Consider the following 24,615-nt stretch of genomic DNA (forward strand, 5'->3'; position numbering starts at 1 on the left):
GTGACCTGCTGAAGCCAGCGAGCGCCCAGGAGGTGACGGGCCCACAGAGCCGGGGGGGAGGGTATCTCCCAGGCAGCAGCTCAGGGCTCCTCCCAGGCTGGGGACGCCCCTGAACAACGTGGAGGGTGTGTTGGGGAGCTTGCATTCTAGCCAGGGAGATAAGCAAACCAACACCAGGTAGGGCCAGGTGAATAGTAGGGCCAGGAGTATGGCTGCCAGAGCCCCTAACACCATCCTGCAGCCTGGGGGGCTGAAGCCACGACCTCTGGAGACTGGAAATCCGAGGCCATTGTCAGCAGAGGTGGGGGGTAGGGGGCCTTCCTTGAGGCCTCGCTCCTCGCTCAAGGAGACCAGCTCTGTGTATCTCCCCCTCGAAGGGCACCAGGTGTACTGGGTTAGCCCCGCCTTAAGACCTCTTTTTACCTTAGTTACGGCTTTTGGGCCTTATCTCCACAGACTCTCAGAGCAGAGGTGCTGGGGTTGGGACTTCACACGGGAACTTTGCGGGGACAGGACACCTCTCAGGATGAAAGCAGTGGGAAGGGCAGGGTGTGGAGTGTTTCAGGGGGCTGGCAAGTGGGGTGTGGTGCCAGCAGGCACAGGGCAGGTTCACTTTGGATTCGACCAAATGGCTGCAGGAGTGTCCTAGAGCCCTCAGTGGATTCTTCAGGCTTCAAGGCTCTCAGGGAGCCCAATGCACAGGCACGCCAGGCAGGGAGGCCGCCCTGATGGGCAGGGGACTCAGAGGCAGGCAGGCAGCTGAGCCTCCCAGACCCCACAGATCTTCGCGCTCCTCCTCTGGGCTCCCCTCTTCCATAGTCTCGCTGCTCCTCCTCCTGCTGCTGCACTTTTATCCCCGCCTCCGGGCTCAGGTGTGCACAGGTACACGTGCCCACACCATGCCCAGGTGTCCCCAGTCAGGCAGGCGTGCCCCGCGCCCACGCTCCCCAGGGCCTTCTGCATCCACACAATCAAGGCCGCAGGTGACAGCTAGAGGCCAGTGGCGCAAAAGCCTGACTCATTCACTTACCCTAGAGAGCCTCTCCAAGAGGACAGTGAGTGGAGAGCTCGGTGCACAGCACCCGGGGAGAGGGCAGAGCCGCCAAGAAGCAGAGCGTCCCCCGCAGCCTCCTGCAGGTCACCACCCAGCCATGGCCTCGGGGCGTCAAGCCTGCCTCACCCACACACAAGGCCTCCCTCCCTCCCTGCTTACCTGGTCACTCCCACTCACCTTTCCACTCAGACCAGGACAGACGCCCCCCAGGAGCCCCTGTACCGCCCTCGCCAGCCCTGCCCGGTGGAACTCGGGGTTCTCTGGACCCAGAGAGCCCGAGATGCCCCATCACAGCATGAGATGCTGCAGTCACCAGGTTTCCTCACCCGCCACCGGAGACGGGGCCTCTTGGCCCTTGTCAAGGCAGCCGTCAGCAGGCGCTCGCGTGCACGCTGAGAAGGAAACAACCGCGGGCCAGAACCGAGGCAGCACTTTCCAGACCTCGGTCTCCGCCTCGTCGCAGGTGGCGCTTCTGACGCTGGGGATCGAGGCGTGAAGCAGGGAGCTCCTAAAGGTGCCTGTGGTTTTGACATTACCCCTCTTTTCCCTCCAAGAAGAGCTGTCAATGTGCCCACAGGAAAGACACGCCTTTACCCATGTGACGTCCATTAATACCTGCCCCCACCCCCAACACGACATCTGGAGTCATTGTGTAAAGATGTTTTATTTAAAAAATCAATACATCCCGCTTGTACGGATCAGTCACTCTCCATTTCCACGTTCCATCTGCTGGGCTTCCGAGCAGAGCGTGTGGTACTTTTCTGGGCTTAAGGTGTAAAGTGACATGGTGTTCAGGAACTTGTCCAGTGGGCAGAGTGGGTCGGAGCAACCTCTGGGCACCTGCTCCTGAGGAGAGACACGACTCAGCCGGGCCCCAAGGACCCGACCCCCGCCCTGCCCCAGCCGTGCCCCCAGGTCTGAGGAGCCTGGACCCATGGCATGTGCGTGTGTGCAGGTGACGGCCGAGGCCCACTGCCCGTCAGCTCCCGGAACAGCGCAACAGGCCCCTCCTGTCACTCTACCGAGCTAGGAGTGCTAAGGGTTGTGTCCTCGTGGCTCTGACCCCACCCTGGGCGCAGTCAGGACACAGGGGTGCTGTGTCTTGGTAACTTTCAAAACAGGCCTCCTAGTCAGGACGTGGCGTCCTGGCAGAGGCACTTGGAGGAGGCTCACTGCTCCAGCATGTAGGACTGGACCAGAGCCCAAGCCCCAGCGGGCTGTCAGCCCCAGGCCCTGCCCTGGGCCTGAGCGGGGGAACTGGGGGCTGAGCAGGGGGAGGGTGCTGCACCGCCCAGGCCTCCAGGCCTTACCTGCCCCCCGTAGGAGAGCTGCACGAACCACTCCTTGGTCTCCCGGTGCTGGTACAGCTCCAGGGTCAGGTCAACGGCGAAGGGGGGCCACTTGTTGTCAAAAATCCCCAAGGCCAGTAAGAGCGGCATGAGGGTCACGTCGTGAGCCGCGTACAGGTACAGTTTTCTGCAACGCGGAAGTGTTTTCCTGTAATCCTTTAGCTCAGGTCTCTGGGGACCAGGCACTGCTGGCCCCTTTTGAGGAGGAACAGCACTTGCCTCAGAAACCAGGTGACACCTCGAGATTAGTAAAACTCCTTCTAAGCTCAGGGTGTGGCGAGCCCTATTCCCACGCCCCAGGTTCTCATGAGGAGGCCCCCAGCCCCCCAGCCCTGGCCACTGCAGTAGCTCCCTGGCCTCTGCTGAGGCCCACCCCCTCCTCCCTGGCGAGTCTCAAAGAAGGCGCAGCATCGTGGCTCCCGCCCCAGCGGCCCCCTCCCCGGGCCGCGGCCCGGACACACGGCCCCTCTCCGCGGATGCACAGAGCTCTCCCCCTTGTTGGGGAAACTTGCATTTGGGGAAATGAAGCTCACATCAAAGGACTATTAATAAGCCTGATTGGCCCTCAACACATTCTCCACATGGCCTTAATTAGTAATAAAGAGTCCATTTTATTCTGTATGTGCCTGACCCCTGTAATCTCTCTCTTGGGGAACACCAAGGATATTATTTGTTGGTCCCCAGCCTTGGAGGCCAGCGTAGCAGCTTGAGTCTCTGCCAGACGCGAGCCCGGGGTGGGGGCAAGGTGGCAAAGGCCGGGGACGAGCACTCTCCACGCAGCTAACGGAGGGGCAGGGAAGGGCAGGATTTGCTATTCCACAGCTCGACCCGGACCCCCAGACCATTCCTTTCCCAAACTCGCTTGCGTCTCCATCTGTCTCAAGAAGGCAAATGGGGCGCTTTTCTAGTGTCAGGTGACTGACCCCCGAGGATCTTGCTGGAATGCAGATTCTGCCTCTGACCCGCCTAGCGGAGATCACGTCTGCAGGAGACGCCGGCAAGCAACCACCCGCCGGGGGCTGTGACATCATCAAGCCAGGGTGTCCAGCCTGCCCCCCGACACGTGCTCAATTAGTTAAAAAAGAGAAAATTAATTTAGGACTCTTTTTAGTGAAAATAAAATTTCAGAACATGGCAGCCGGGGCATCAGAGGGAAGGTGAAAATGTCATGAACACCCAGAAGCCCCCCCAACCCCCAGCCGCAAAGTGGGGCTGTGTGAGGTACCTGGTCATGCCGGGTGGGGTGGCAGGGTCCACGGACCTGAGCAGGTTGCCCTCTAGCAGGTGCAGGAACGGGCCCACCGACATCTGCAGATTCTCCCTAAGAAAAATGCAAGATCAGTGAGGTTAGCGGACGGGGCACACAGGACAGACGTAGGCTGCTGCTTCTGCTCTGCAGGACCTCGGGCTGAGCAGAGAAAAGACAAGCGAAGGCCAAGGGATGGCCACAGGCGGGCAGGGAGAGCCCTGGGGCTCCTGCCTGCAGCAGGAGGGCTGCCCATGCACAGACTCCACTGGGACAGACCTGCAACCGGAGGCCCCCAGCTGGGATGGGAGGGGCCGCAAGATGGGGGTGTGGTCACTAAACTGAGAATTAGGCCTCTAGGGGTAAAGGACAAAGTTGGGGGACAGGATGTAATGATTTCCAGGGATTCCAAAAGGCCCTTATAAGCATGACCCAAAGGAACAATGTTCTAAACGCATTCCCCGTGTGCCAGGGAACAGTCGGGAACCCAGGAACTCCGCCTCCTCCCTGGTGCTTGGATGAAAAGAACATTCCTTATACGAGTGGCCTAAGAAGTCCAGGCAGTGCCCTCAGGGCGGGCGTCCCAGCTCCACCACTGCAGTCTCAGGCTTGTCCCACCAGGAGGCCACCACAACTCAGGGCGCCCCTGGCAGCGGGAAGCAGAGCAGGGAGATGGGGCAGTGAGCAGAGAAAGGGCTGGTCTTCATGCCGCTGACATTTTCTCAGACAGAAGAAAGGCGTCCAGGTTTCCAGAACACAGCCCTAGCAAAGGGAAGCGGGTCGCCACGACAGCTCAGACCCACCGTCAGCCCTCCTGCTGGACTGGGTAAGTGGCCACCCTCACAGTCAAGGGCTGTAGGCGCAAGGACGAGGGCAGCAGTGGATACTTTCCACAAGGCTGCGTGCAGGCCAGGCCAGGCGGGACAGCACTGGGAGGCTGTGACCATCTGTCCTTAAGGAAAGTCAGTTTTATGAGCCCAGGGCTAACTGGAATGGAAAGAAGGCTGGACCGGGACTTGTTAAAATGCTTTACACCTGGAGAAAGCAAAGGATGGCCTCGGCCAGTCCAACCTGCTGACCTGCCTGTTTTTGTAAATTAAGTTTCACCGGAACGCGGCCAGCGCGGCCATGCCCACTGGCGTGCAGGCCTCTGGCTGCTTTCACGTCACTCGGGCAGAGAGGAGCACTGCAGCAGAGAAGGCGCAGGCTACAAGCTGCAAATGTTTATTAAATGTGGGTGTGTGTATGTGGGGGGAGGGGTAAACCCTTGTGACCAGGGAGTGGTCACAAGCTGAGAGGCACAGCCGAGCCCTCCAGATGCCCCAGGCTCTCACTCTGAACTAGAGCACAGCAGCCAGAGACTCTAGCTCATAAGCAGCAGACCTCGGCATCCCTTGCCCCCTCTGCCAAGTCACTTACCCCAAGGGCACTCTGGATAATCTAAACCGACCAGAAAAGGGGTTATTTTAACTTTGGGGAGGGAACCTCTCCAGGCCGTAGTCAGGAACGGGCTTTCTGAAGCCCCCAGGATAGGGATGCAGTGAGGATGCAGGGCCGAGCATCAGCTCGATCGTGAGCTGAGCTGGGCCACGTGGCCCACATCCCTCAGGCCCAATTTCTCCATCGATACAGCCAGGATTTGGGCCTTATCAGGGATAATGACACCTCTCCCAGCAAGCTTGTGAACATGGTTTGTTGAGTTGCAACAAGAAGGGTCAAGTGAGCAATAATTCTTCTTCCATCAGCTCACCCCACCCAAACCCTCTGAAACTCTGAACAAAAGGAAACGGTGGTTCAGAGGCACCCTACAGCGCGGAGGCTGGTGGGAAGCGCTGGGTCACCAGCCCAAGCTCCAGGAGTGTGAGCAATCGGGTCTGAGCTCCACCGGCCGGCAGGATGGGGAGGTTTTGGCAGGCCAGACGAACCCTCTTGCCCGCAAACCGGAGGCCTGACAGAAGGCTTCATGCCAGCACCGAGGCGGCCCTCACCGGTCTTCCCTTTGCAGGATGTACAAGGCCGTGTCCACCGCTCTCCTCTCGATCATCTGCGCAAACCGCCTCAGCGCGGGGCAGCTGGGGAGGCTGTGCACCTGCAGGGAGACAGGGCGGTGAGACACACTCCCACCAGCTTGGCCAGGCCGCTGGTCAGACGCCTGCCTTCTTGGTGGGGTGGGCCTGACCCCTCAAGGATCTATGTCCCAAGTCTGCTTGAAGCTATTCCTAGAGAGCTGAAAGCCCAGGGGGAAGTCTGTCCTCCCTTTCTGAGGATGCCCCATCTATCGCAAACAAAAAACATTTGTGTGTTTTTTTGAACCTTTGAAAAAAAGATGAGTAAAATACCTGGCCAGGAATTCATAAATGTCTGTCTGGTCTTCCTTTTCCCCCAAATGATCTACAAGAAGGATGCCACGGAAGCACTTTCCAGAGATGCTGGTCTGATAGCCTTAAACATATTTACACATGAAAAGAGGCCCTCCCTGCCCTCAGGGCACAGGGCAGCTTCACTGGCACCTTCACGGAGAAACAGCACCTACAAGAGCCGGTTTGACCACCTCTGGGTGCCTGACTTTCCAATCTAGAATTTCCATTGTGTGGTCTTTAGTATGCATTAGATTTAAAAAGATTTTATGGCTAAATAAATTTGGGGATAAAGCTGACCTAGAGATTAACCAGCTTTCCTCTCTAGAGGTTCCTCAGATTCCTTAATAGACTGCTGTGCAGAGAGATGCATCAATCCCCCTCCCGTCACCTGCCCAGAGCACACTCCCGTGGCGGGTGTTCTGGGGAGCGCCTCCAGGAGACTCTGATCTAGCGTTAAATGCCCGCGCTTTTAGCAGGTGCGGCAGCCTCCCTGATGGCGCCACTACTTAACTTCCACATCAACTCCATCTGCAGGCTCCACAGCTGCCTCCAAACCAGGTCTCCATGACTGCTCTCCACATCTAACTCAACAGCCTGCCGCCCAGGACCCTCCCCCAGGTCCTGAACCCCCCCCAGGTCCCCGGCCCCCAGCCCAAGGAGAACAGTCATCACACCTGCTCAGCAGCCATGTTGTCAAGGAGGTTGAAGAAATCGATTCCATCACTGCTGGTGATACCCAATCCTTCCTTCACCTTTTTCAAATCTTCTGAGATGCCTGGCTGCAAGGAGGCAGCCTGTTTCCGGCCTCTGACAAAGAAAAAGCAGTCCCTTATACTGTAGTGTGACTAGCAGTTTGTGTATCTCATCCATCATCTCCAGATGATGGGATTAAATGGGATTAAATCCCATTTAATCCTCAATTACTCATTAGCATTGTGGTATTATTCCCATTTTACAGATGAGCCAACTAAGGCCCTAGGTGGTCAAATGACTTATAAAAGTAAGTTAGTGAGCACCAGGGCTAGGGTAAAAGCTTGGATTATCTGAATCCCACTCTAGCATCTTCTTCTATTACATCAGAAACAAAGCCGAGCAGCCCAGGGAACCTGGGAACGCTGTTCTCTTCTGCCTGTGGCGCCACACCACACAGTCTCATGCAGCCCAGAAATGACTGAGAATTGGAAGTGCCATCCGCCCAAACCAACCTATCCTACGAGGCAGCGTGTAAGAGAAGGAAAGTCTGTCTCCTGCCTGCACATCTGGGTCTGCAGGTTGATGCCTGGCTCAAGCACCCTTTAGGCAACCTGTCCAGATCACCACCTGCCTCCGCTGAGAGCCCAGGATGAAGAGGATAATGCCCTGCGATGGCAGAGCCTGCACGCTGGCTCTCCAGCTCAGCAAGTGGCTCCTCCCTGGCTTCCTGGCCTGCCACCTTGAGGGGGGCCTCCCTGCTCCCTGGGCAGCGATGTCAGACCTGAGGGTACTGCACTCCCATGCCCCCTCCAGCACAGTGACCTGAGCTGGCCCTTAGTTCAGGTTAAGTCCTGCCAGCAAGGGTGGGAGGAGGCTCTCTGCCCCCACGGGCAAGCCAGAACGCAGAGCCAGTTACCTGTTTCTTTCCCGCAGACTCCTGCAGTTCAGGTAATTGGGGTACAAGACCTCAGAATTTGCTTCATCGGTGTGGATGACGATGGGCCCTGGAGGGGAGGCAGGGAGACAGGCAGGAGGCGGCTCAGCGAGCTCTTCCCAGTACTCGCCACTTCCCCATTGGCACAGTCGAGTCCTCCAGGAACAGGGCACAAGGCCACCCCTTAGGACAGCGCCCATCAACGTGGTGTCCCGCACAGCCCCATGGGCAGCATCGGACGAGAACAGGTACGATCTGGACCTGCTGTGCCTGTCCCTGACCCAGTCGGAAGCATCCCCGCCCCAGGGCGTGGCCAGCACTGGGCATCCGAACAAAACGGGCTGTCCCTGACTTCATCAGAACTGGCTGACTTGCTTCCCGAAGTCCAATCCTACAGGCCCATATGGTGGCTGCCAGGACAATCTGGGAAAGTAGCGCGAGGCCACTCAGAACTCACCACCGTTCCCAAATTGAAAGCCAGCCTTCTAGACGAGCCTCCAGAAACCAAGGATTACAGTTTCCCACACCTGTAGCGGCCACGGCGGAGCCCTCACGCCCGCCCCTCCCAGCAGTGTGCAGAGAAGGTGCTGCACCGGCTTCCTGTGCTTTGCTCTCGCAGGGACAGCGAAGGCTGCGGGGATCCAGGTCCACAGGGCTCACGCCTGCCCTTCTGATGGCAAAAAAAACAGCCTCCACCAGCAGTTCCTTGGAATTCAGAGGTGGCTCACTGGACTGCTTCGGTGAGCTCAAGTCAGAAGAGCTACTATTCCCAAACAAACTGATGGTCAGAACCCTGGGACATTTTTTTAGTCTATGGCAACTTTACTGGAATGTAAGAACCCAGACACGCTTCCTTGGTCTGTCAGGAGAGGAAATCAGGCTAAAAGGCCTAAGGACAACGCTGAGAAGTCACTTCTTTCTCTGGGGTTCAAGCGACGCTGTATAAATCGAAGGGGTAGGAGAAATATTGGCAATTTTCAAGGGCTTCTAAGGCAGTGTGGCCCCCCAGACCCTCCCAACATTAAATAAGGTAATAAAAGATACTGGAGGCTTCCAGAGAAGTCCAGAGCACACTCCACCTGCATGCCCTACCCCCTCCTTCTCTGCAGTTCCTTGGGCCCCTCTGAAGAATCCTGGGGTTCTGCAGAACACAATGTAAAGAGCAGCCTGGGTGATCAGAGGCCCTCCAGACAGACATGTCCTCTGAGGAGCAGCAGAGCATAAAGGTGAAGAGCATGGGTTGTGAAATCAGAGGCCAGAGTTTGAATCCCAGCTCTGCCACTTAACAGCGTTGTGTCCTTGGGAAATTCACTTAGGCCTCAGTTCTCTTATCTATAAAATGTCACTACTCACAGGACTTGAACATGGTAATATATGCCAAGCTCTTATAACAGTGTTCAGTGCATAGAGAGTCTCTAAATGTTAAAATAATAACAACTATGATTTAAGCCTCTAAAATAACACAAGATGACTCCTATCTGGTGTCTGCCATTGGTGTCTGGACACTGGGCCTACACTCCCATTTACATTGAATGACTGACAGACCCAATGGGGGAGAGCAGCTTTCCCGTTTCTGCAGCTTTCACATAACCCTCTAGACTTCTCTAGGGTTTTACTCCTGAAACAATATCCCAGAATCCCCCACTTCCATGAACGGGAGCACCGCTGGAGTTCTCTGCAAGTCCACTGGTGAAGGCATGAAGTGACAGATGTCACACTGGAGTCCCAAGACATCCGGGGGCAGGGCACGGAGCTGCAAGCCAAGCAGCCCTGCCAGCTGCTGGCGGTGGCACCTCCCCTCCTTGCTGGAGAGCTGGGGCAGTGCCTGCGGCCTCCCTGCAGACCAGCCTGCCGGCAGGAAACACCCTCTGACGTCAGCCATGCATCTGGTGTTTCTGAGGACACTGATTTTCAGAAGCTAAACAAGTATCAGGTTTTCACAGGTCAGGCGCTGTGCATGATCCCTAAGCACGGGGCTCCCAAGAAGGGGTGCCTACCCGGTTTGCTGTATGTAGTTTCGCCACACACTGTTTATATTTAGCAGAAACTCCAGCCAGAATTAGCAGCAGGACCCATGCCAGCTGAGGTGAAGGCCAGCCTCCTCTGGCCCAGCAGTTCTGTTCTTTTACAGGATTTTTTAAAAACCTGGGGGCACCATGTCTCTATTTGAGACACCGCGAGGGCGGCTGGCAGCAGCGACAGCCTTTGCCGCGCGGCAGCACTTTACTGTGTGAACACTGGCGAGTCCCGAAGATCTGAAACTCAGATCAGCAATTAAATGCAAATTTGAGTCAATTATTACTGACAAAATGCAGCCGCCTTTGAGAGCCGAAGGTCCTCCGTACAGGGGGCCCACGAGGGAACATATTCCCCACGGTCCTCGGCGACGAGAGGTCGGGCCCCGGGGCGGTCGCCGGCTGAGCACGCCAGAGTCAGATCGACTGACCTCAGCCAGGAAAGCCGAGCAGAACACGCCAGTGCCCGCCGCGTGATGCAGGGAGTCCCCGCGGCCAGGGCAGCAGCGGCCGGTGGGGTGTCCCTGCCCCCTTTCTTTTTAGCAGTAGCTCCCCTAAGCAAAAAGCCGCAAGACTTGGGGGGGGGGCATGCGGCAGGCTGATGCCCTGCTGTCCACGTAGAGGTCAGGCGGCGAGGGCAGCAGAAGGCCAGGGAGGGCCGTTCCAGCAGATGCCACAGAGGCCAGGTGCGCGGGCGAAGGGAGACCCGGGGGGGAGGCAGCAAGAGAGGAGAGAGGGGACCTTGGGAGGTGAGGTGGAAAAGCTCCTCAGCAAGGGGCTGACTTTTGCACCCCAAATCTAACCTTTCTGATGTTGGAAAAGGCCAGCCAGCAAACACCGAGTGGACTCCAGATTCCGATATATGTTAGTGGAACGGACGCTGGAGGGAAAAGGCAGAGATACTCGTGAAAGGAAAACGTAATTATTTGCACCCCGTTTTATTCCACAGAGCGGCAGAGAGGTTTTCCAGGCTCCAGGAGGGAGCAACGGGCTGGGAAGAAGCTGCTCTACCTGCGGGAGGCTGCCTTGAGGGACCCGAAGGTCACGGAGGGTGAGCCTCAGTGACCGCCTGCTCAGAGGACCCTACCACACAGGGCAACTGCCCCAACCACCTCGGGGACAGGGGAACCATCTGGGGCGCGGGGGACAGGATAGGTTTTCCAGGCTCAAGACCTTAAATTGGGCACGACAAGCACCCCTGGGACACTCACAAGACCTCCAGGGGGTTGTAGGTTGGTGACAGAAAGGGGACGTCCTCCACATAGCTCTTCCTCAGCCTCTGTCCCAGGGCAAACATCTGCTGCATACCCACCTTGGTCAGCTGCCCAGCAAATATGCCCCCCTGAGGTGGGGCAGAGAAGAAGAAGAATGACAAGGCCGCTCGGCCTGCCCAACTGCCCGGGGGAGGCCGCGCGGCCCGAGCGCTCACCTTCAGGACAGTCCCCTCGTACTGGGCATCGAAAGGCGAATGTGGTTTCGGGCCACCCGTGAGACTGGTCACTGTGTAGTCAAACCGAGTTTCGGGGGGGACGTCTAACAGCTGGGGGGTCCACTCTACCTGTTTTGACCACAAAAAAACAAAAAACATTGTTTAGAAAGGTTCAGGGAACTTACAGCATTAATACCAACTGCGCTAATGAACGCAGCCCCTCCCGCGCCCTCCTGCGGGCCCCCACCAGGAGGGCTTTAGACTGCGGCAGGCTCCCGGGCCTCAGTGGTCCCGCTTTGGGCCACCCTGTTTGGCTGCGCATGCACCCACCAGGGGACGGGTGACTTTGGGTGTTTTGTGTGAAAACGACTTTATCTAGTCTTTCTCTCCCCTCTAGTATACACTAATTGTATTCAAGTCCCTTTCACTAAAGGTCTTACACGCTAGAGTACGATTTCTCTTGATGCAGCGGATGGCAGAACCTACTTCGAGAAAGCAGGTTTGGGGGTCCTGAGGTCCCCCTCACCCTGCCCTGTAACAAGGGCAATGGGATGGAGGACAGAATTTAGTGGTGAACTTAATGTAATGTATACACACGCTGATTCTCAGGGATGCATTAGACTGGTGTAACACGACGTTATTTCAATTTAAAAAGAAAAAGTGAGAAAAATGATTACTACTAGGAAGGCAAGGTGGATGAGGAGACCCTGCTACAATGGCGCCCCACCAGGGGACACTCATCCCAGCCAGTGTTCCTACTCTCTGTGGGGATCCAGGATGCCGGGGGGAGCCTTCTGGCCTGGACCTTTGTCCTCTGCTGCATGGGGGCAGGAAATCAGAGTCCAGGAGAATGTCAACAAAGTATTATTTGCATTTGTTCACCTGGGCTTCTCCTTTATAAAGGTCTTTGCCTACCACTATTAAAATTTAAATTTTAAAATTCAAAAAAATAAGTCTTCTAATTCCACAGACCAGCTTCTCTTCCTAACTTGCTGTGTCTCTCTTGATGCTACTACAATCCCCTTAGGCCCCAAACTCAAACGCCTGACTCTCCCCATTGCGCTTTCTATCCCTGCACCAAACGCTGTTGACTCTGGCTACGAAAACAGTCACTCCCAAAGGTGGTTCTCTTATCTCACTATCACAGTGTAAAACCTATTAGCTTAGGCAAAAGCCTGTGACAGACTCGCTCCCTTCTACTCCCACAGGCCACACGCACATGCCCACCCCATTAATCATTAATTGAGCCAAACCACTTTCATCACGTCAATAGCTTTTCCTAATGTGCCAGGTAAGCATCTGTCCTTCCACTCCACCTGGCTCAGGTGTACAGCCCCAGGCCTCTCTCCTCCTCCCCCACCAGACCCCGCACACCCCTCCTCTGGGCTCCCTCGCTGGGGTAGGCTGCCGCTCCTACCTGCCCATCTACCCTCTCTCCAAGATTAATGACAGCGATGGCTGATCTGAATCCCTGCAGCACTGCAATCAAAGTAACAGTTCACTCAACTTCCAATGGCTTCATTTTGTTTTAAAACTAGCACTTGAAAATCCCTGCAGTGTTGATGACACCCCCTGGTGCAAATTTCCTACAGGGGTGCGGCTTCCCCACCAACAGGCAACTCCTGCACTCCTGGGGCATCCAAAATTGAGATCCATTCTGACCCTGCCTCCCCGGGACAGACTGTGGTTCCACAGGCAAAGGGCTCAATCTTCCAGGACCAACCTCCACCACACACTAGTCACAGGCCCAGGCAAGACCATGCGTCTGAATAACCGGCTGCAGATCAGAGGCCCCCAAGAAGACACCTTCACCCCACACTCACACCTCAGGTCCTCACAAACCCCAGATATTCACCATGATTTTGAGCAAGGCTCCTACTGAAGCCAGATTCTCACCATTTTGCAACAGAAGACACCACTAGGCTACAAATTAGGAATAAGTGGAATTAAACTCTAACCACTGAGTGGCTTTGCCTCTCTAGGAGTGACTGTGAATGCCCTGGATTGTGTCCTGTAGTCCCTCATGATTAACCATTAACTGGCTCTGCCTGTTCCTGGGACCTTGGAGAGCTCTCCTGTCTGTCCGTGAGACCTTGGCAAAGCAAACAAAGGCCTGCAGATTGCAGGGAAAACACCCTGCTGGGAAAGGCAAACCCTTGACCAGGTCACGTGGACTTCCACACCTCCTGGGAACTGGAGGCGGGACTCCTCGAACTCCTTCACACCCCTTCACCCCTTCCAAAGTCCCAGCACTCCAGCCACGAGGGGAGCCAGTTGTTTGGGGGAGCCTATCTCGCCACATGTTCATTAAAACTACTTCATGGGCCTCCCCAGTGGTGCAGCGGTTGAGCGCTGGGCTGCGAAGCTGCCCGCAGCCTCTGCAGCGCGGGTTTGATCCCCGGCCAGCTGGCGAGGGTCCCACATGGCGCGCAGACCTCTCCTGCCTCCCGCTGCTCCCCTTGGCAGTGTATTTCGTTCCGTCTGCCTGTTCTGCTCCCCGCTCTGGCTCTGGTGAATCCTCTCACCCTCCCGTGCTTCTGACTGTACCCATCTTAAAATAAATAAATAAATAAAGCTACTTCACGTAAAGACAATTCTTGTGATTCAGAGTTTGACTTTCTGGCACGAGCAAAAGACCCAGTTTGTTTGGTGACACCAGGACACCCCATTCGGGTTCAATCATTTGCTAGTGAGGTTTGGAGAACTCAGGAAAGCCATTTGCTCCGTGGGCCACTGAGGGTTCTGTAGGATACTAATCACAGTCAGAAGAGCTGCCTGGGGTAGGTGAGGTGTAAAGCAGAGCACCACCGCCCCCCCCCCCAGATCTTCACCTGTTCACCAGCCCCTCACTCTCTGCAGCCTCTTCCTCTTGGGCTATTAAGGGGCACGGGAGCACTTCACTGCGTGATTAAGCTGGCCCTGGGCCCCTCCGCTCCCAGGAAAGCAGGGAAGGAGACTGAAATTCCCACCCTGTAGTCAGTTGGTTTCCCAGACAACCAGTCCCAACTAGAGGGGTTTTCCAAAAGTTACCTTCATTAACACAAGAGACACCTTTAACACTGTCAACACGAGAAACTCCAAGGGGAGCTATTAGTCATGAACTGTGGATCCAGACCAAATGTCTGTGAGAAATAAATTTTGGTCATAAATTTCCTATAAATTACAATATCTCACCCACTATGTCCTATTCCACTGTATTTATCTTAGCCCCTCTCAGGAACACCCCAGGAGAGTGCCACTGAGAGCCCCAGCTGCCCTTTACACAGAAACCCCCCCTCCCCGACCACTTCCACAAGGTGTTGTCTCTGTCCCACTTGCAGTTTCTAAAACCTGAGCTGCTCCCCACTGGTGCTGCAGCAATGTTAGCAGGTGGGGTGTTCAGAACAGAGACTCCCTACGATCTTTTATTTTTTTTTAAGATTTATTTATTTATGCATACAAGAACTGGGGTACAGGCCAGAGGTGTGGGGGGTGAGAGGATTCACCAGAGACAGAGTGGGGAGCAGAACAGGCTGACTGACTGAAATATACTGCTGAGGGGAGCAGTGGGCGAGTCGGGAGAGGTCTGCTGCGCCATGTGGGTAGTTCCCTGGCTGGCCAGGGGATCAAACTCATGCTGCAGAGGCTGCAGACAGCTTCATAGGTTGCGTCTTAACCCCTTGCGCCACCAGGAAGGCCCCCTACTATCTTTTAATCATTGCTCCTTTCGAAGTTCTGACCCTATAAGCTCCCAGCATAAAATCCTTCCAGGGCTCTCAGCTGCCCCATGGCCCCAGCCTCCTCTCCACAACCCCTCTGACCACTCCTGACCGCCCCCCACCACCCTCTCAGGCCACACACTGTTTCCCGTAACATCCACCAAAACGTACACCATGGGGATCCTTGTACTTCTTGTAGGTGGCCGCAGACTCGCACTAAGCTTTCTGGCTTTTATGTAAAAGGGGAAACTTGATCAGCTCGACAAGCTTAAAGATAAAAGCAAGCCAACTGTTGAGAAGCACACCATTTCTAACGCTCACAGACAAATTCCTCCCAAGGGTCCTCATAAAGAGGATGGAGCAAGATAATGAACGTCTCTGCAGTCGTCACAGCAGTGAGTTCTGTGGGGCTGTTTCTCATCAGTTTCTCAACACAGAATGATAGCGTCTCACCAAAGTACATTTCTGTGAAGACAGCACTATATATAACCGGGATAGATATCTGCGTTCCAAGCAAAAGGAAAAAATCTACATAAAAATAAACAAAAGCCGTTCAGGTGTGGGTTGTACAATGAAGCAGTAGCCCCGCCGCACACTGGCCTCACTGGGCATTTTCTTAACGCCCAAGGCCTGCCTTGGGCTGGTCACCTCCGATCTCCTGGGTTGGGACCTCAACTCTTCAAATGCTCTCCAACCCAGGTGATTCTACAGCTCCGCCAGAGAAGTTTTAATCATGTTTGGATGCTCTGGGCCAATTAAATCAGCATTTTTTTAAAGCTCCTGGTTGAGCTCAGTGTCCTACTGAGGTTAAGAACCAGCGCTCCAGCTCCAGAGGAACGCACAGATTGACTAACCTGTTCCTCCATGCACTGCCTCCTTAATGCTGCTTCTCTTAACTGAGCTTGGGATAAGTATTATTCAACAATGAGCTGGGGGGGAGGGAGGAGGTGCATGAATGGGAGGGGGCGATTTTGCCACTGTCTAGAGGGGAGCTGAGGGAAATCCAAAAGCAGCCCCATATTTATCTTTTGAAAGTACGCTTGGAGCTAATCTAATGATTAGGAAAAAATGGCCAAACTAGTTCCAGAGTTTTATTCCTAGAAAACAGCTATAATGCTTGTAAGGAAGACAGGTTAAGTCACCAGTCATTCAAACTATTAAAAAGCAACTCAATAAAACATTCAGTTTTAAACAATGTTACTTTCTGATGATTTGTGAACTAACCGAATGACTTATCACAGATGTTTATCTATAAATCAGTCAAAACTCTGGAAACATCTACCAAGGGTAACTTGTTTCAGAACCATTTCCAGGGTGTCTCTTCTGACCATAATTAAATGCACCCACCTAAAGTCTAGAGAAGGTGAGCAGGTGGGAGAGGTGATGTGCCTGCCTGAATTGCAAAATGAAGCCCTAGACTCAGATGCTCCATATGTTGTGGCCACACAGAAGGTATGTTGTGGCTACACGGACAGGAGATAAATGAAACGAGTCTTCTACAAGAACTACAACCTCCCAGGCCAACGTAAAGGCAGAAGATAACCATCGCACTCACTGGTCAGGAGAAAGGTCCTACAAGAATCCAGATCCTTTCCCAGGCCCTTCAGGGAGTACATATACTGTACATCCAGGCCTGGGTCTTGGAGCCTCTGCTACCGCTAATAGCTTTTCCTTAAACATGAGTCTTTTATTCCTCTGTCACTTTCCAGTCTTTCTGTAACAAGAATAAATGGAGAAGGGGGTGACACAAGAGACAGCCTATGTCCAAAATCTTAAGGAAAATCTAGAGATCTAATAAAAAAAAAAGGCAGAGATGGGAAAAAAAAAAATCAAAACAGAAAGTGGTTCCAGTAACAGATACAAAATGGCATAGTCATATTGACGACTAATTATTACAGAAATGGGATAATGAAACCAAGCGGTTCCCAAAGTTATTTATGTATGACCGGCCTTAGAGGTTTGATTTCACGTGTGACCAGCTTAAAAACTGGTTTTCCAGCTGTACAGTGTGAGGACACAACCTAAAGGTTTCCCAAGAGCACCTATGTGGCCTGATGAGTGTGCCTGACATCAGGCTTGGACATCCTGCTGAAGCGGCTCCAACCTGGAGCTGAGCACGGAGGCCAACCACGCAAAAGCTCCACAGGTAAGCCTGAGCGCAGGCGGGGCATCTGGTGATTTCCAGCTGCCCACTGGTCATCACAAGGACTCAGTTCTTCAACCACAGGCCTTGCATGGAAGGCCGGAGCTCTCCACCGGCTGTCTCCAGGAATCAACCCCAGGAAGCATAACCGTTCAAGCAAAATCTAACTTCTGTGCTTTAATCATAATTATCCTGACCAAAACAGGTTGATTTCAAATCATTACAGACACAAGCCTGGTCAATCTTTAACTTTTATCCTACCTCAAATCCCCTCCACCAAAACAGAAAAGAGCACCAAGACACAGCACTTGTTACCCCAAAGCCCTCAAAGGCCCCCCAGTCTCCTGTAAACCCCCAGAGAGAGCTGCTAGGCGGCGTGATCCCAGCTCCAGTGGTTTCTGTCTCAAAGGTCCCCGCAACTCTCCACGAGCTTCACAACGGTCATGCAGAAGAACACGGCAGCCCTGTACCCAAGTTCACCCCAACTCATAGCTAGAAACGCAGAGTCTCAGGCCCTGCCCAGAATTTGAATTTTCACAAGATGCCCAGAGGATTCACAAGCCCCTAAAGCGCGCCCTGCCGCGGGCTCGCTGCTCGCCGTCCCCGGGGGCGCTCCTGCAGTTCGGGGCTGCCCCACTCTGCGGGCGCCCCAGTGGGTGCGCTGGAGTGGGTGGGGGGAGCCGGGCCAGCACCTCGGCTCAAAAGTGGGGGCGGCACCGCTCCCGCGAGCTCTCGGCTCCGGGAGCCCAGCCCGAAGCCCGCCCCGGGGGGCGCGATCCCCAAGGGGTGCGCCGGCCCGCGCCGCTCACCTGCTCCCGCCCGGGCAGCGGCTTGAGCGGGCTGCGCGCCCCGTGTCGGAACACGACCTGCACCATCTTCAGCTCCAGCGGGCCGCGCGGCCCCCCGGGCTCGGCGCGCGCCTCCCGCCGCCGGGGCAGGCAGAGGGCCAGCGAGGCCAGCGCGCCCAGCGGCGCCCACGCGCGCGCGCCCAGGGCGCAGGGGGCCATGGCGCCCCGCGGGCTCCGGGGGCTCCGGGCGCGCCCTCCGCGCGCGCCGAGCTCAGCGGGCGCCCCGAGGTGCCCGGAGACCCGCGGGCGCGCACATGCAGCCCCCCGCGGCCCCGGCGCGGAGGGGGGACACGGGGGGCGCGCAGGTGCCGGGGGGTCCCGCCGGGCCCGGCCGGTCCCGCGCCGACGCCCCCTGCGCCCCTGAAACTTGTCCTCCGAGTTTGGCCTCCAGAACTCGGGAGGAGACAGGAACCAGCCCCGATGCCCAGACGCAGGGACTCCTCCGACCCCGGCGACCGGATCCCAGTTTTCTGCAAGAAGGCGCCCCACCTCCTCGCCCACTCAGGACCCGTCCCAAGCGGGGGCGCGCGGGGCAGCACGGGAAAGCGAGTCCTGCGGGGACGCCTGTCCGCAGGAGCTGAGCAGCGGGAACTACAACTCCCACAAGGCTCCGCGGCGCGGGGCCCCTTGCTCTGGGCGCTCTGTCCCCGACCCGGCCCTGCGCCCCACCCTCGGTCCAGCTGCTGGGCGCACCCCAGGCTGAGGTGCCCGAGCCCTAAGAGGAAATTAGCACGTTTGCCGGGGTGCCGGGGTGCCGGGGTGGGAAGGTGAGGACAGGGGTAGGATTGGGTAGTGGAGACACAACTGGGAGGGTTTTGTGTTTTTTTAATCTGGGGAGTATAGAAACTTCCTTCAAGTTCTGGGAGCTGGAGGGGGTGGGGATGGGATTGCTGAATCGAATAGCCAAGTCAAGTATTAAGTACTGAGTAGGTGCTTTAGTTTAACCTTAACCCGCTCTTTCTTATGTTTAGAGAGGTGCAACTCGTCGCAAACACTGTGGGTGTGGATTAGCATCCAGAATATTTCTTGTGGAAAAATCCAGGTCTTTCCTAGTGACTAGGCATTTATAAAGAATGTGATCCCTAACCACCTGCTGGTCTTGTTTCTCTTCAATATGCAGCTACTCCAAGCCTGTGTTCCAGATCCTTCTACCAAGTGCAAGCCAATCATGTGTCCACCTCAAGACAAGATCAATCTGAGAGGCATCAAGCTGAATATAGGACATCTAAACCGGCTCTTCTTCTAAATCCTATCTTTGGATCAAACTAGACTAAGAGTGAGGACAACGTACTTGCCAAGTTTGGCTTCTGATCTAAGTCTAAACTTGCTCATCTAGCAAGGAGATTCTGAATGTCCTGGGGGGAAGGAGGGTTTAGAAACAATGCACTTTGTCCCAGTTTAACCCCTGGCCTTGGATGTGGATGCAGTTTTCAGAGTTTTATTGTGTGTGCTGATGTGATTCAAAACTTAAAACCATTGTTCTATACCCCAAGTGAGGTATTGGGAGGACCAGACAATCCTGCTTTGGAAACTACTTTGGGAACGACTGATAGAGAATCAGGAAGAGATTATTTTAGAATGGGAGAATTTTTTACAAAATGGAAGAAAATTGCCCACGGCGAGGAGATGATGAAGATGATGAGTAATTGACAGGGCAGAATCCAGAAAGAGGTGGGAGAAGGGGCAGTAAGAAAGAAGGCAGGCTCCAGATTGGGCAGGGGTCACATCTCTCACTGAGAGTCCCCTTGTCTGTGAAGATGGGCGAGGAGAGGTGAAGAGAGACACTGAGGCTGGAAACATTGGTACTTTCACTGCCAACAGATGATTTCCCTAGTGATAGGGTGATATTTCCAGCAAGCTGGGAAAAGACAAAACACATCCATAGTAATAGTAATAATAATAACTTATTATTATTTATTCTGGCACCTTGCTGAACCTTCTATACACAATGTGCCACCACGTCCTCACAGTAACTCAAGTGGTAGTTTCAGTCATTATTCCATAGAGAAAGAAACTGAGGTGAGAGGACAAGAGAAATTAATTCACCCACGAATGCCCAGATCTTGGGCCTCCCTGGTGGCCCAGCGGCTGAGCGCTGGGTTGCCAAGCTGCCCGCAGCCTCTGCAGCGCCAGTTCGATCCCCGGCCCTGGGTGAGGGTCCCACATGGCACGCAGACTTCTTCTGCCGCCTGCTGCTCCCCTCAGCAGTGTACTTCATCAGTCTGCCTGCTCTGCTCTCTGCTCTGACTCTGGTGAATTCTCTCACCCTTCTGCACTTCTGACTGTACCCAGTGCTTGTATAAATAAATAAATAAATAAATAAATAAATAAATAAATAAATAAATAAATAAATAAAATCTTAAAAAAAAAAAAGAATGCCCAGATCTTAAGTGGCAGAGCTGGATGATCTGAACTGGGACCCAGGTGCAACTGACATCTGAGTCATAGCTAAGATGTGTAAACGTGTAAACATATACATAGAATACACTCCTACCAGCCAGTGTTTAGATTGGGGAGAGAGTAGTGATTTGTGTGACATTTAGCTTGGACAACACCCCTCTAACATGTGAGATTGAAACTCTGTTTTTCCTCAACCCAAATGTCCCAAAATGGATGAGTGGATCAGGATGTGGTCCATATACACAATGGAATGCTATTCAGCCATCAAAAAGATAAGTTCATGCTATTTGTGGCAACATGGATGGAGCTGGAAGGGATAATGCTCAGTGAAATAGTCAGAAGGAGAAAGGTAAATAGGGATGGTTTCACCTAGAGGTGGGATATAGAGGCACCAAACAAAGGATCAGGAAGACAAAACCCTGCAAGCTGACCATAGATCTGAGGCAACCAGCAGCAGGAGAGAGGGGGAGGGGTCAGAACAGGGGAGGGAAGCACACCAGGGACTATGGCGATGACCACAGGGCTGTGGTGGTGGAAGAACTACGCGGTCCGCACATGAGGGGAGAAATCAAATATTGTCCAAAAATGAACAATGATGTAAGAAAATAAATAAATTTATTTTTTAAAAAAGGGAAACTTTTTTCCTTCATTACTTCTCACTGGTAAGTTTCATTCTTCCTACTGTCTCCTCAGTCCTGATCGATGACTTTGAGGTGTTTTTTTCTGCAGCATCATTTGGAACGCTTTCTGTTGCAAGTGGCAGGAGACTTGACTTAAGCTGGTTTAACTGGGGGAAAAAAGCATTGACTTGGCTGTATAATTAGAAACTTCAGGAGAATTGCCTCAGCTTTAGCAGGGTGGAAGCCCAGACGACACCCATCCCTGGCTTCTTCGGCAGCCCCCCTCCATCTCCTTCTCATCTGGCTGTTTCCTCACATGCCCGGTGACTCTGGCTTGCCCCCGGGCGGCCAATGTCAGGAGAAATTTCACCCTCTTCTGGACACAAAGACCTTCTCTCCTCCTCCCCATCCCAGACAAACGAAAATCCTGGGGCTCAGAATCATTTGCCAGATTTGGGACACATGTTTAGCTCCTGAACAAATCGTTTCCAAAGATCCTTGGAGTTTGGGGGAATAGAGGGTCAGATCCATCCAAACCACATGAGCTACAATTCTTTAAAGCAAGCTCAGAGAACTGCTCTTACTAAAGCGAGGACCAGGTGGATAGATGATTAGCTGCAGCAACAGATGTCTTCCATGCCTTTCTCCTGTTCCCACCCCTCATTAATCAACTTGCTCTGTGCTGTGGCAGGAGTCGCACTGAAGCCCCTGACCTTTGGACCGAGAGGTGGGCTTGATACTCTCCATAGCTCTCGGGCACGCACGACTCGAGCAGGATGTGCCTGTGTCCACGTCTATACATCTTTGTCGTCTCCTCATTTAAACATCTTTATTGACTCCCATTGCCTGCAGAAGAATGATTTATAATATCAGAGCGCAGAAGCCCCTGACTCTGGCCATGCTTGTTGTTTTAATGTCCTGGAGGACTGATTGAATTTGGGAGTTTTAAAATCTGAAGCATTTATGTCTCGAAACATACCAGAGATGTGCTTCATTACAATTCCGAATCAAATATATGTGAACTTGTTTAGAAAGTCATCTTCTACGCTGCCATAATCCTCACGTAAAAACAGAAAAATGAAACCACCAAAGCAAAACTTCTAAAGCAAGAATAATCCTTGTCCATTACAAAGACTGTCCAACAAATGGGATAGGAACAGAACACTATTGGTATTAATACGGTTTCTGCAGGGCCTCGCTGGTGGCGCAAGGGGTTAAGTCTCAGCACCATAAAGCTTTCAGCAGCCACTGCGACATGAGTTTGATCCCTGGGCAGGGAGCTGACCCACATGGCACAGCAGACCCCTCCTACCTCGACTGCTGCTCCCCTCAGCAGTGTGTATCAGTAGCTCTGCCTGTTCTGCTCCCCACTCTGTCTCTGGGGAATCCTCTCATTCCCCCGCCATACACACACACCTTTGGCCTATACCCCAGTTCTTGTATACATAAATACATAAAATAAATCTTTAACAATAAATAAACAATATGGTTTCTGCATTAGAATTCTTATTTGTGTGCAATGAGTTAGGAAGATGAAGACAGATAGCATCTTTGAACCCAAAATAATACTAATACTAACGCTACTATGGGTAATACTGCTTATTGTCAGTTAAAGTTGTCCCTGCAAAGAAATAAAACATTGCCCTCCCCCACAATCTCAGTTATCAATCAAGTGTAGAAGTGTTTGAAGAGAATGGGCTAGAGAAAAATAATTAAGAGCAATTTATAACTATTTCCTAATCACTCCCTTAACCAGCATAGATTCAGAAAAAAGTATTCAGCAGCTGAAAGTTGTTCACAGTTCAGCGATGGCTGATAAACTCGCTTTTCAAAAAATTCATAATTTTACTTCATTTCCAGTCCCAATTAAACTTTATGGAGTCCTTACTTCAAGCACGATTTTCTTTTCCTATTAAAATGATACATTCAGTATGCATTTCAGCATTTTTACATTTTACTTATGCTTAGGGTTTTATCTATTTGGAGTATAGTAAGTAATTCATTTTACTGGTCTCCAGTACTTAAACTGTATTATGTGAAATAAATACTGAAATTTTACTCCAGTATTTAAAGGACGCTCTCATTTGGAACGGGGCGTCCAGTAAGAGCAGCTCTGGTCCAGCCGGGTTTGGGTTCAAAAGAAAAGAGAAAAACTCATGGTGATTTCAAAGTCACACGGTCAGGTTTAAACCTGGCTGGGGCCATTGGGGTGTAACCTTCCAGCACCGCCTCACAGAGGGATCTGGTCCGGCACTCGGCGCTACCCAGCCTGGCATTGCCACACTGTGGCCACCCCCCTGCCACTCCAGGTGGGCCCTGGCCCAACAGTCCCCGCTGTGCCACCCATCCCTGCTCTCATCGGAGGGATAGCGCTGTCTTGCACGAGCGGCCTGTGGTCCAGGCTGCTGGACACTGTGACACTGGCTGCAACTCTTTCCTTTTCCTGCTAATTACCCCTTCATGAGTGAACCCCCTGTAATTGCACCCTGAGACCAAGCATGTCTTGCAATCATGAGAGCACAGTTGAGAACCCACAAACCGTGAGACCGCTCCAAACTGTTCTTTCTCAGTCCTGCCAATCAGCACCCCCAACACACACACACACACACACACACGCACACACACACACGCGCACACACACACACGCGCGCGCGCGCGCACACACACACACACACACACACACAGTCTTCAGCCTCCCTCCCACTCTCCCCGCCTGGGACTGGACATATTTATATTTCTTTGTCCAAACAAAGCTAGATCACCCAGATCAGACTATGTCTGTGCCTTATGTTGGAGAAGCCCCCACCTTCTCTTGTTTCTACCTGTGATGCTTACACTGAACAAGCACAACTCGTAGAATGTAACCTTAAAGCAAATTCCTTTTCTGACTCCTACTGGCTTTACATCTACTGAGTGTGCTTGTGCTCCAGAGGGAATAGAGGTACCCGGTCACTATTGCACACGTCTTGTAATCTGCTTTTCATGCAATGGTATACTGTGACTCTTTCCCCAGGCGCTTACATATCTTACAACATTGTTTTTCACCACCTGATCTTCCTCCCTCTTTGCCCTTGACATCAGGAGGCTTGTTTATTTTATTAGAGTCCGCTGATTGCTATAGGTATTTGTCTTTGTTGAAATGTTCACGATGTAAGTGTCCGTATTTGTCTGTCATGCTGATTTGCTTTATTCCACAGAAGTCCCTCAAACTCCTTCTATTTTGCTGTAAATGGCAATGTTTCCTCTTCCCTTAGACTAAATGATATTTTGTCATGTGGATGCACCATATCTTCTTAATCCAGTCCTCTGTTAGTGGTGATTATGTTGTTTCCATGTCCTAGCTATTGTGACTAATGCTTCAATAAACTTTGTAAAGCATATCATTTTTTTGAGCTGATGGTTTCATGTTTTTTGGGGAGATGCTTGGGGTAGGACTACTGGGTCACACAGTTTTTCCATGTTTAGTCTTTCAAGGTAAATCCAGATCATTTTCCAAAATGGCTGCCCCAGTTTGCGTTCCCACCAACAGTGTAACAGGGTCTCTCTTTCTCTGTATCTTCCCCAGAACTTGTTTTCAGGTTCTTTTTCATATGTGCCGTTCTCTTAGGAGTGAGATAATATCTCATTGTGGTTTTGACATGCTTCTCCCTTATTAAAACGGCTGATAAACATTTTTCCACCACTGTCCTTCTAGATAGCTTCTTTGGTGAATTGTCAATTCAGATCTGCTGCCCATTAATTCAGTAGGACAGTTTTTTAGCCAGCTATATTTTCTTTCACTGTATAAAAGTCTTTTTAATTTGCGGTAGTCCCAATTATTTGTTTT

General features: G+C 52.9%; 1 protein-coding gene across 1 annotated transcript; it reads right to left on the reverse strand.

The window, feature by feature from the left end:
• Positions 1-1,756: 1,756 nt before the first annotated feature.
• ACP6 (acid phosphatase 6, lysophosphatidic) lies at positions 1,757-17,928 on the reverse strand (the record flags this gene model as incomplete). Its single annotated transcript, XM_084243373.1, has 10 exons — positions 1,757-1,900; positions 2,365-2,530; positions 3,629-3,724; positions 5,638-5,738; positions 6,684-6,816; positions 7,619-7,706; positions 10,455-10,531; positions 10,863-10,993; positions 11,081-11,209; positions 17,731-17,928. 10 exons carry the CDS (start codon positions 17,926-17,928, stop codon positions 1,757-1,759), a joined length of 1,263 nt encoding a protein of 420 aa, XP_084099499.1.
• Positions 17,929-24,615: the final 6,687 nt, after the last annotated feature.

Source organism: Talpa europaea, assembly GCF_964194135.1.
Source record: "Talpa europaea genome assembly, chromosome: 9".
Classification (NCBI taxonomy): domain Eukaryota; kingdom Metazoa; phylum Chordata; class Mammalia; order Eulipotyphla; family Talpidae; genus Talpa; species Talpa europaea.